Source organism: Buceros rhinoceros, unplaced genomic scaffold, assembly GCF_000710305.1.
Source record: "Buceros rhinoceros silvestris isolate BGI_N320 unplaced genomic scaffold, ASM71030v1 scaffold2866, whole genome shotgun sequence".
NCBI classification, from domain to species: Eukaryota; Metazoa; Chordata; class Aves; order Bucerotiformes; family Bucerotidae; genus Buceros; species Buceros rhinoceros.
The window spans coordinates 30,780-43,199 of NW_010417922.1; the positions used below are offsets into that span (position 1 = coordinate 30,780).

The 12,420-nt window shown below is 38.1% G+C and overlaps 1 protein-coding gene across 1 annotated transcript in view; it reads left to right on the forward strand.

Moving 5' to 3' along the window:
* TTN (titin) overlaps positions 1 to 12,420 on the forward strand; it is a gene marked incomplete at both ends in the record, with an annotated part of 84,213 nt that overhangs the window by 30,665 nt on the left and 41,128 nt on the right. The window contains 22 exons of the mRNA XM_010138321.1: positions 1 to 139; positions 551 to 699; positions 796 to 828; positions 922 to 1,051; positions 1,154 to 1,453; positions 1,541 to 1,858; positions 1,949 to 2,245; positions 2,336 to 2,635; positions 3,304 to 3,618; positions 3,715 to 3,863; positions 4,710 to 4,860; positions 4,953 to 5,234; positions 5,325 to 5,627; positions 5,716 to 6,018; positions 6,122 to 6,403; positions 6,860 to 7,159; positions 7,245 to 7,547; positions 7,667 to 7,975; positions 8,059 to 8,340; positions 8,575 to 8,874; positions 9,022 to 9,315; positions 9,412 to 12,378. Coding sequence (XP_010136623.1) covers positions 1 to 139; positions 551 to 699; positions 796 to 828; positions 922 to 1,051; positions 1,154 to 1,453; positions 1,541 to 1,858; positions 1,949 to 2,245; positions 2,336 to 2,635; positions 3,304 to 3,618; positions 3,715 to 3,863; positions 4,710 to 4,860; positions 4,953 to 5,234; positions 5,325 to 5,627; positions 5,716 to 6,018; positions 6,122 to 6,403; positions 6,860 to 7,159; positions 7,245 to 7,547; positions 7,667 to 7,975; positions 8,059 to 8,340; positions 8,575 to 8,874; positions 9,022 to 9,315; positions 9,412 to 12,378 — 8,206 coding nt within the window. The remainder of the gene's footprint in view (positions 140 to 550; positions 700 to 795; positions 829 to 921; positions 1,052 to 1,153; positions 1,454 to 1,540; positions 1,859 to 1,948; positions 2,246 to 2,335; positions 2,636 to 3,303; positions 3,619 to 3,714; positions 3,864 to 4,709; positions 4,861 to 4,952; positions 5,235 to 5,324; positions 5,628 to 5,715; positions 6,019 to 6,121; positions 6,404 to 6,859; positions 7,160 to 7,244; positions 7,548 to 7,666; positions 7,976 to 8,058; positions 8,341 to 8,574; positions 8,875 to 9,021; positions 9,316 to 9,411; positions 12,379 to 12,420) is intronic.

A 12,420-nucleotide genomic window follows, 5' to 3' on the forward strand; every position in this document is an offset into this window, starting at 1 on the left:
CTCTTTCCCACTTGTGAATGTGTTATTCCCAACTTGAAAGAGCTCAGAAAATACCGATTTAGGGTGAAAGCTGTAAATGCTGCTGGAGAATCAGAACCAAGTCCTGCAACATCAGAAATACCTATCCAAGATATTCTAGGTAAGTGTTCTCAGAATTAATGTAGGTATTTATATCTGAATGCCACCTACTGCTGTGAATGTTCAGGCAGGATGGCTAGCAAGTCAAAGGCAAACAGAATAAACAATTATGTGAAAGTGTAACAAGAGATTGACACACATTTTTGAAAGTGTTATGATGACCATTTCCAGGGCAGGATCTATTAGAAAACTGATGAGCACCTAGAGTGCTACTAAGGAAACAATGTGTATTTTATGAAGAAATTAATACAAAAAAATTTTTGTATTTGATATCTCCCAGCTTCCTTTTTGCATGCCCAACCTTTCTCACGTAAACATTCACTCTGCGTGATTGTGTGGGGTTTTAGCTCAGTGCTGAGAGAAATTTACATTCAGTAGCCCTTAACATTTATATATTAAAATAATTTTGCAGAGGAACCAGAAATCTTCCTTGATATTGGAGCACAGGATTTCCTCTCTTGTCGTGCTGGCACAACAATTAAAATTCCAGCTGTCATCAAGGGTCGTCCAGTTCCAAAAACATTTTGGGAGTTTGAAGGAAAAGCAAAGACAATAGCAAAGGTTAGTAAAAAAAAAAAAATAAATTCTTTTTCTACATGTGTTTCTAGATGTTTAACTATCTCCTTTTTTATTTACATTTTTTTCCATTGTTTATAGGAGGGAGGTCATACTGTACCTGAAGAAGCTCAGGTAAAGCAAAATATTTTTGTAACTTTAGTAATGTTACATTTTTCAAATATTTAAAGATGACTTATAACTTCTCTTTCTTTCTGTAATACGCAGGTGGAAGCAACTGATACACGTTCAGTGATTACCATCCCTGAGTGCAACAGAAGTCATTCTGGACGATACAGTATCACAGCAAAGAACAAAGCAGGACAAAAAACTGTGCATGTCAGAGTCAATGTGCTTGGTATGGCTTACACCTATTGAAGCATTCAAATACTAGGTTTAAGTCTTATTTTTCTACATACTTGGGTAAAAATTGTAACTGTTGTTCTTTCTCTTTTAACAGATGTACCAGGTCCACCGAAAGACCTAAAAGTAAGTGATATCACAAGAGGAAGTTGTAAACTTTCATGGAAGATGCCAGACGACGATGGTGGAGATAGAATCAGAGGCTATGTCATAGAGAAAAGAACTATTGATGGGAAGGCCTGGACTAAAGTCAATCCAAACTGTGGAAGTACTTCCTTTGTTGTACCTGATCTCATATCTGGCCAAGAGTATTTCTTCCGAGTACGTGCAGAAAACCGTTTTGGCGTTGGCCCTCCTGCAGAAACCATCCAACGGACCACCGCGAGGGATCCAATTCGTAAGTAAAATCTAAGTCAAACAGGTTCTTTAAAACCATATGGTATTGTACAGCAGATTTATTCACATTTCTGTTTTGTTTGTGAAGATCCTCCTGATCCACCTATTAAACTAAAGATTGGTCTTGTAACCAAGAATACAGTGAGCTTGACATGGAAACCACCAAAGAATGATGGTGGAGCTCCTGTGACACATTATAATGTTGAATGTCTCCGCTGGGATCGTACTGGAGAAGTGAAAGAGACTTGGAAGCAATGCAACAGACGTGATGTGGAGGAAACAAAGTTTACCGTTGAGGATCTTGTGGAAGGTGGAGAATATGAATTCAGAGTCAAAGCTGTAAACATAGCAGGTCCTAGTAGGCCTTCAGCCACGGTTGGCCCACTTGTTGTCAAAGATCAGACATGTAAGTACTAACTGATAGCAGTAAATACAAATTCCATTTTAAAATTATGCTCTACCTTTGTACGTTAATTTTTTCAACGTTTCATTGTAGGCCCACCATCTATTGAACTCAAAGAATTTATGGAGGTTGAAGAAGGAACAGATGTTAACATTGTGGCCAAGATAAAGGGTGTACCCTTTCCCACATTAACATGGCTAAAAGCCTCTCCAAAGAAACCAGATGACAAAACACCAGTGCTGTATGATCAACATGTCAACAAGATCGTTGGTGAAGATACTTGCACTTTACTGATTCAACAATCTCGCAGAAGTGATACAGGCTTATACACTATAACAGCTGTAAATAACCTGGGAACTGCTTCAAAGGAAATGAGACTAAATGTTTTGGGTAGATATCAAAACCTCTTATGCATTGCATAAATTGATACCATTCATGTGATACTTTATTTTAATAGCATTTAAATAAATTCTTCTTTAGGTCGTCCTGGACCTCCAGTGGGACCTATTAAATTTGAATCCATTTTGGCTGATAAAATGACAATATCGTGGCTCCCTCCATTAGATGATGGTGGTTCTAAGATTACAAACTATGTTATAGAGAAAAAAGAAGCAAACAGGAAGACATGGGTACCTGTTACTAATGAGCCTAAGGAATGCTTATTCACTATTCCCAAGTTGATGGAAGGCCATGAATATGTGTTCCGCATTAGGGCACAAAATAAATATGGTGTTGGAGACCCCTTGGATAGTGAACCGGAAACAGCACGAAATCTTTTCAGTAAGTAGAAATGTGCTTTCAAATTATGTCACTTGTTTTCATATGCTGGTGTGTGCACAGCATCTGTTAAATACCACTACTATTTTGTCTCTTCATGTAAGTAAATTTTTTAGAATAGACTGAAGAGTTTTAGCATTAATAGTGCTTAAAAGCATGTCTACTGTGTAAAAATACTCTTCTCCCACCTTGTTATATATTAAAATACAATTTCAAGCTTTTTTAAGGTTTAGATATATGAGTAAGTGTCTCTCTGATAAGATTCAGGTCATTCTGATGTATTTGAGACATTATTGACCTCACAGATCAGGAAGAGTCAATTTCTTGCCTTCAGTTTTGAAAGAGAAATTAGGATATCTCTGAAGTAAGGAATGTTAGGCTGGCAAGAGAAAATCATTCTTAAAGCATCCAAGGTTAGAATGGGCATTGAAGGGAGGTACTGACCCAGGAAAGTGAGGAAAAACTCATTTTTTACAATTGTTGTTTGAAGGAAAGATTTTTTGTTTCACAGAAGTATATGTACCTCAATGGGGATAGGAAGGTGAGGGAATGAGGGAAGGAATCATGTGCCGATAGTCACATGTGACTGCATAGCTCTGTTTTGCACTCCAGCTATTTCCATCTTCCTTTAGCATTTTTTTTACAAGCTACATGTGAATTTTTCCCCCCAGCTGTTCCTGGACCTTGTGACAAGCCAACAGTTAGCAGTATAACACGTGACTCAATGACTGTAAACTGGGAAGAGCCAGAACATGATGGTGGCTCTCCTATTACTGGTTACTGGTTGGAGCGCAAAGAGACTACTGGAAAGAGATGGACCAGGGTTAACCGTGATCCGATCAAACCTATGGCACTGGGAGTTTCATACAAAGTTACAGGTCTTATTGAAGGCTCTGAATACCAGTTCCGTGTTTCAGCTATCAATGCAGCTGGTGTTGGTCCACCAAGCATGCCATCTGATCCAGCAATTGCTAGGGATCCTATTGGTAAATATGTTAGATTCCTATTTTTGAATTTGAAAATATTCAAATAAGAACATAGAATATATTGTTATGCTGTAATGGTATAATGATATTTTTCAGCCCCACCTGGACCTCCTATTCCACAAGTTACTGATTGGACAAAGTCTTCTGTAGACTTGGAGTGGACTCCACCACTAAAGGATGGTGGTTCTAGGATCACTGGCTACATTGTTGAGTATAAAGAGGAAGGCAAGGAAGAATGGGAACGGGTACGTGGAAAATTATTACAGAATCTGTGTTTCTTCTCTCTGTGGGTCTATAAAAAGAAATTGCTCCTGGAAAGATATTTTTTACAGATTTTCACTATGCAGGTTATTTTCTAAAAGTACATATTTTTGCACCATAATTATCAGACCAAATGTAAAAGTCAGTAATTGCCCCTCCAAACCATCAAGTTAACTTTGAAATTTTCTAAACTTAGAATTTTTAGATTTCCATTTAAAGATGTGAGAACATATGTAGGTAATTAGTGATAAAAGAACAGAAGAAAAAGCCAAATTAAAACTGTCACAAAAGTAAGTCTCACTAATATCAGAGTATGCCAAATCATTTGCAGCTACTACGTCCCTACATTTTCCTACTTTTTCCAACAAAGCATTACTGGTTCTTTTCAATAATGCATTACTGAAAATTTAACTGATGCATACCTTGGCTATTTTTTGTATCTCCATAAGCATTTGGAGGCATGTTAAGTAATACCCAAATTACCTGCACTCCTTCCAAGTAAGTAGGCTTCATATTGGGTTTAAAAAAAACAAAGAATTCCCCCCCTCCTTTTTTTTTTGCCACTCTCACTTACGTGAATTCATTTGTCCCATAATACATGTAATTCTTCTGAGACCACAAACTATTGTAATTGCTATAACGTCTCTTAGAATTGTCAGAAAGATGAATCTTCAGAGTATTTTTTACCCAGATTCTGAGCAAGATCTACATATGCTTAAAACTGTCTTGTGCTTCTAAGTTTGAAACATCTGATTTGAGATTAGTTTCAAACACCACAAAGAAATTGATGATACCTTGATGTTAGCTGATGTTACAATGTTTTATTCCAGGCAAAAGACAAAGAAATTAGAGGAACCAAGTTTGTTGTGGCAGGATTAAAAGAAGGATGTTTTTACAAATTCAGAGTTAGAGCAGTGAATGCTGCTGGCATCGGAGAGCCTGGAGAAGTCACAGATATTATTGAGATGAAGGACAGAATTGGTATTTATCCTTTACTTTTTCTTTTTTAGCACCTCTAAGTCAAAGAGAGAAAAAAAAAAACTCATAGAATTCTTTTTGTTCTCCTCCCACAGTGGCTCCTGATATTAATTTAGATGCAAGCGTCAGGGACAGAATCGTTGTTCATGCTGGAGGAGTTATTCGGATCATAGCATATGTCTCAGGGAAACCAGCTCCAACAGTGACTTGGAGCAGGGATGACCAAGCTTTACCAGAAGAAGCCAAAATTGAAGAAACAGCTATTAGCTCTTCTCTGGTCATCAAGAATTGCAAAAGGAGCCATCAGGGTATATACACTCTTCTTGCTAAAAATGCCGGTGGTGAGAGGAAGAAGAATATTATTGTTGATGTACTAGGTAAATAGCAACTTCAGTCCTTGTGAATGAGTAAAATTTCATAACACTTAGCTTGTATATTTAAATACTCCACTTCTTCTTCACTTTTAGATGTGCCAGGACCAGTTGGAATGCCATTCCTTACAGAGAACCTAACCAATGACTCTTGTAAATTGACATGGTTTGCTCCAGAAGATGATGGTGGTTCTCCTATTACCAACTATATAATTGAAAAACGTGAATCTGACCATAGAGCTTGGACTCCAGTAAGCTGCACAGTTACAAGACAGAATGCTACTGTTCAGGGACTCACTGAAGGGAAAGCCTACTTCTTCCGAATTGCAGCTGAGAATATAATTGGTATGGGTCCATTCACAGAGACACCAAAAGAGATTGTCATTAGAGATCCAATAAGTAAGTACAATTTTGCGTTTGGATTATTGTCATATGAGATAAATATGCAGAAAAATGCATTTACCATATTGTTTTCATTTATTCACAGCTGTTCCTGACCGTCCAGAAGACCTGGAAGTAAAAGCAGTTACCAAGAACTCTGTTACATTAACTTGGAACCCCCCTAAATATAATGGAGGCTCAGATATCACCATGTATGTTCTAGAGAGCCGTCTCATTGGAAAAGAGAAATTCCACAGAGTTACAAAGGAGAAAATGCTTGATAGGAAATACACTATAGAAGGCCTGAAAGAGGGTGACACCTATGAGTATCGTGTAAGTGCTTGCAACATTGTGGGGCAAGGCAAGCCATCATTTTGCACAAAACCAATCACATGCAAGGATGAAATCGGTATGTATCTTTTCCATATTTCTTTTGAAAATAATTACATTTACTGATTCCTTACTTTTTCTTATCAATATTGCTGACATTGTTTTTTAACATCATCTTTCAGCTCCTCCATCACTTGACCTTGACTTTAGAGACAAGCTTATTGTTCGGGTTGGTGAAGCTTTCAGCCTGACTGGACGTTACGGAGGCAAGCCTGCACCAAAGGTTACTTGGGTAAAGGATGATATTGTTTTGAAAGAAGATGACCGTACAAAGATCAAGACAACTCCTACAACTCTTTGCTTGGGGATACTAAAATCTGTCCGTGAAGACTCAGGCAAATATTGTGTAACTGTAGAGAACAGCACAGGATCAAGAAAAGGATTTTGTCAAGTTAATGTTGTTGGTAGGTTTTACCGAAGAGCAGTATTGTCTGTGATTTTTAGTACTGATTATAATTCATGGAATTATATAAAATGTAAATATTAAAATATGTTCTTTTCTACAATAATCTGATTTACTGTATTCACATTTATAGTGAATACAATTTATTAATTTTGAGTTCACAGTAACTCTGGCTTAGTTAATTCAGCATGGATAATTTAATGTCTCTACATGCATTTAGAGAATGTCAACTGTAGAAAATGTCAGTCACCAAATACTTTACAAGCATTAAGGAGTTCAGTCCAGTGAGTCAAACACATATTAAAGAGGAATAGTCTTGAGGTCTTGATTCCTTATTAAACCTGTGATGCTAAGTTTCTAATTTCATAATGTATTTACTGTATTGACACTTTTTAAACTATGTCATGATATGAATTTCACATAAAAGTATGAGTATGCTTTATTTTTTCTCAAACAGATCGCCCATCACCTCCAGTAGGCCCAGTTATATTTGATGAAGTTCATAAAGATCATATGGTAGTTTCCTGGAAACCTCCATTAGATGATGGCGGCAGTGAAATTACAAATTACATTATCGAGAAGAGGGATGCACACAAAGACGTGTGGATGCCAGTTACATCTGCCACTGTTAAGACAACATGCAAAATTCCTAAGCTACTTGAAGGAAGAGAATATCAAGTTCGGATTTATGCTGAAAATCTTTATGGCATAAGTGATCCTCTCATCTCAGATGAGATGAAAGCCAAGGACCGTTTCCGTATGTTATTTATTTGCAATCTTACTTTGATACTTTAATCTTTACTCCATTTGTAGTCCTCCTAATATTTTCTTTCCCCCCCCAGGTGTTCCTGATGCACCTGAACAACCAATCATTAAGGATGTTACCAAGGACTCTGCAGTAGTAGTTTGGAACAAACCGTATGATGGAGGCAAGCCAATAACAAACTATATTGTAGAAAAGAAGGAAACAATGGCTACAAGATGGGTTAGAGTCACCAAAGACCCGATTTTCCCCAGTACTCAGTTCAAAGTACCAGACCTCCTCGAAGGCTGTCAATATGAATTCCGAGTTTCAGCAGAAAATGAAATTGGCGTTGGTGATCCTAGTCCACCATCAAAGCCAATTTTTGCTAGAGATCCAATTGGTAAAGTAATAAATTTTATTTCTCATTGAAATTTTTATGCACTCTTCATTTCAGTTAGAAAATAATTTTAATATTTTCCTTTTATTTTCCCTTTTTTTTCTCTTTTGTTTTTTTAACAGCAAAACCAGGTCCACCCGTTAATCCAGAAGCAGTAGATAAAACTAAAAATTCAGTTGATTTATCTTGGCAACCACCACGCCGTGACGGTAACTCCAAGATAATTGGCTACCTTGTTGAGTATCAGAAAGTTGGAGATGAAGAATGGAAAAAGGCCAATCTCACAGCAGACTCTTGTCCTGAAACAAAATATAAAGTCACTGGTCTTACTGAGGGTTTGACCTATAAATTCAGGGTCAGGGCAGTCAATGCAGCAGGTGAATCTGAACCAGCCTATGTTCCTGATCCAGTAGAAGTAAAGGACAGACTTGGTGAGTTTAATAAAATCGGATTAATTTACCAAAGAAGAGGGGTTTTTTTCTTATTTTCTAAAAACATATAATTTTGATTACAGAGCCTCCTGAACTGATACTTGATGCTAATATGGCCCGAGAACAGCATGTAAAAGCTGGGGATACCCTAAGACTTAGTGCTGTTATTAAAGGTGTTCCATTCCCAAAAGTTTCTTGGAAGAAAGAAGATCGTGAGGTCTCACCCAAAGCTGATATTGAGGTTACAGGAGTGGGCAGTAAGCTTGAAATTCGTAATACTGTCCATGAAGATGGCGGAATTTACTCCCTGACAGTCGAAAACCCAGCTGGTTCAAAGACAGTTTCAGTAAAAGTTGTGGTCTTAGGTAATCTTTTTATGTTCCTTTTATACTGCATGTTTTTATTCTATAATTAGAGGTTACGAAATAAAGGAAGGAATGTCTGGAAAATATCAATAAACCAAGTTATTAGAAAGAGACAATAGAAAAAAGACTAAAACATAGACAAAATTTATTTGTTTCTCTTGAAATTTACTAGGATTTGTAAAAAAATGCTTTGGTTATCAAATAAATAACAGATTCAATTTTTGTACGTATTAGATAAGCCTGGTCCACCCAGAAATCTGCAAATCAGTGAAGTTAGAAGTGATTCTTGCTATATCACTTGGATGGAACCAGAAGATGATGGTGGCTCTGTCATTACCAACTATGTGGTGGAAAGGAAAGATGTAGCTTCTGCACAGTGGTTAGCCATTTCCTCAACCTCCAAGAAACGCAGCCATATGGCTAAATATCTGATCGAAAATACTCAGTATCTCTTCCGAGTTGCAGCTGAGAATCAATATGGTAGAGGTCCGTATGTGGAAACACTCAAGCCTATTAAAGCTATAGATCCACTGCGTAAGTATTTTTCAGTTATATGATTTGTTCTGTTCATATTGTTCTTGGTAAGTTTTGAGATTATCTTGTTGGTACTAATGTGAACATGGTACACTCCTACCATGACTGGCCATCCTAGTAACCATTTTGGTTTCTTATTTTTAAAAGATCCTCCGGGGCCACCAAAGAATCTGCATCATGTAGATGTTGACAAGACTGAAGTTTCTCTTGCTTGGAATCGACCAGATCGTGACGGTGGTGCTGAGATAACTGGATATTTGGTGGAATATCAGGAAGATGGTGCAGATGACTGGACAAAGTTCCAGACAGTCCCTATGCTAGACTGTGTTGTTACAGGCCTACAAAAAGGGAAAATATACAAATTCCGTGTGAAAGCTCAAAATATTGTTGGTCTTAGCCTTCCAGATACAACTATACCAATAGAGTGTCAAGAAAAACTAGGTAATTTTTAGTTTTTCATGTTGTCTCATGGATTCTTCCTCTCCTTCTTGAAGTATTTCCCCTGAAAATGTAATTTCTGTTTTTCTCTAATTTCAGTACCTCCATCCGTGGAGCTAGATGTGAAGTTAATTGAAGGTCTTGTTGTTAAAGCTGGCACCACAGTGAGACTTCCTGCAATAATGAGAGGTGTGCCAGTTCCCACTGCAAAATGGGTTACTGATGACGATGAAATTAAAACAGATGGAAGATACAAGATTGAGACTGACAATTATTCAACTGTACTTACCATCAAAGACTGCATAAGAAAAGATACAGGAGAATATCTGCTCACAGTATCTAATGCAGCTGGAAGCAAAACTGTTGGTCTACATCTTACAGTTTTGGATGTTCCTGGCCCTCCAACTGGTCCTATTAATATTCTTGAAGTAACACCAGAACATATGGTTATTTCTTGGCGTCCTCCTAAAGATGATGGTGGGAGTCCTATAATAAATTATATTGTTGAGAAGCGGCAAACAAAGAAAGAAACTTGGGGAGTGGTTAGCTCTGGAACAAGTCACACAAAAATTAAAATTCCACGACTGCAGAAAGGCTGTGAATATATTTTCCGTGTTCGGGCAGAAAATAAAATAGGCATTGGTGCACCTCTTGATTCAGAACCAACAGTTGCTAAACATATGTTTGATCCACCATCCCCACCTGGAAAACCAACTGTTTATGATATTACAGAAAATGCTGCAACAGTGTCTTGGACACTACCAAAATCTGATGGTGGAACTCCAATAACTGGTTATATACTTGAACGTCGGGAAGCATCTGGTAAATGGGTGCGTGTCAATAAGGCACCAATACTTGATATGAAATACAGAGTCACTGGTCTTTTTGAAGGCAATACCTATGAATTCAGAGTTTTTGCAGAAAATATGGTGGGATTAAGCAAACCATCTCCAAGTTCTGATCCAATAAAAGCGTCACGTCCTATCACTCCACCTGGACCACCTATAAATCCAAAATTAAAAGACAAAACCAAAGAAACAGCTGACCTTGTGTGGACAAAGCCCCTCAAAGATGGTGGCAGCCCAATTCTGGGATACATTGTGGAATGTCAGAAAACTGGAACTACACAGTGGAATAGGATTAATAAAGATGAACTCATCAGACAGTGTGCTTTCAGAGTACCTGGGTTAATAGAAGGAAATGAATATAAATTCCGAATAAAAGCTGTCAACATTGTGGGAGAGGGAGAACCAAGAGAATTGGCAGAAACTGTTCTTGCAAAGGATATACTTTCTCCTCCAGAAGTAAGCCTAGATGTGACCTGTCGAGACTTAATTACTGTCCGGGTAGGTCAAACAATCCGTATTACTGGTAAGGTTAAAGGCAGACCAGATCCTGACATAACGTGGTCTAAAGATGGCAAAGTATTAGTCCAAGAAAAGCGTGTTGAAATACTCCATGATCTACCTAATGTTGAACTGCAAGTGAAAGAAGCCAAAAGATCTGATCACGGCAAATACATAATAGCAGCTAAGAACAGCTGTGGACAGGCTCAAGCTTTTGCTGTTGTTAATGTACTTGACAGACCTGGACCATGTCAGAACCTGAAAATAAGCTATGTAACAAAAGATTCTTGTATGATTGCTTGGGAGAGTCCAGTGGATAATGGTGGCTCTGAAATTACAAATTACATAGTAGAGTACCGTCAACCAAACCAGAGGGGGTGGTCCATTGTCTCCTCTGATATCACCAAACGATTAGTAAAGGCAAATCTCGTAGAGAACCGTGAATACTTCTTCAGAGTTTGCGCAGAAAACAAAATAGGTCCAGGTCCTTGCATTGAGACCAAGACTCCCATCCTTGCCATCAATCCTATTGATAAGCCTGGAGAGCCAGAAAATCTTCACATTGCAGAGAAAGGGAAGACATTCGTATATCTGAAATGGAGAAGGCCAGATTATGATGGTGGAAGTCCCAATTTAAGTTACCACGTTGAGAGAAAACTGAAAGATTCAGATGAATGGGAAAGGGTTCATAAAGGCAGTATTAAGGAAACGCACTACATGGTAGATAAATGTCTGGAAAACAAGATTTACCAATTCCGAGTTCAAACCAAGAATGAGGCGGGTGAAAGTGGTTGGGTAAAAACAGCTGAAGTAGTTGTAAAGGAAGACCTGATGAAACCAGTGCTAGACTTGAAGTTAAGTGGGGTGCTAACCGTGAAAGCAGGTGACACAATTAGAATTGAGGCTGGAGTCAGAGGAAAACCACAGCCTGAAGTTGTATGGACAAAAGACAAAGATGCCACAGATCTAACCAGATCTCCAAGAGTCAGTATTGAAACAACTTCTGACACATCTAAGTTTGTTCTCACAAAATCAAGGCGCAACGATGGTGGGAAATATGTTATTACTGCAACTAACACAGCTGGTAGTTTTGTAGCATACGCTACTGTTATTGTCTTGGATAAACCAGGTCCTGTAAGAAACTTGAAAGTCACTGACATTTCAAGTGACAGATGCACTGTTACTTGGGACCCTCCAGAAGATGATGGCGGTTGTGAAATACAGAACTACATCCTGGAAAAATGTGAAAGCAAGCGTATGGTTTGGTCTACATACTCTTCCTCTGTACTAACAAACTATGCAAATGTGACACGCCTCATTGAAGGTAATGAATATATATTCAGAGTTCGTGCAGAGAATAAAATGGGCACTGGTCCACCAACAGAAACACACCCAATTATTGCAAAAACAAAATATGATAGACCTGGTCGCCCTGATCCTCCAGATGTGACAAGAGTTAGCAAAGACGAGATGACTGTAGTTTGGAATCCACCAGAATATGATGGTGGCAAATCAATTACGGGATACATTTTAGAGAAGAAAGAGAAACGATCACCAAGATGGGTTCCTGTTACTAAGACTGCAATCCCAGAGAGACGCAAGAAGGTTACTAATCTCATCCCTGGTCATGAGTATCAGTTCCGCGTCAGTGCTGAAAATGAAGTAGGACTTGGAGAACCAAGCTTGCCATCAAGACCTGTAGTGGCAAAAGACCCAATAGGTATCATACCACTGTATTCTACTGTATTTTGTTTTAATGTTA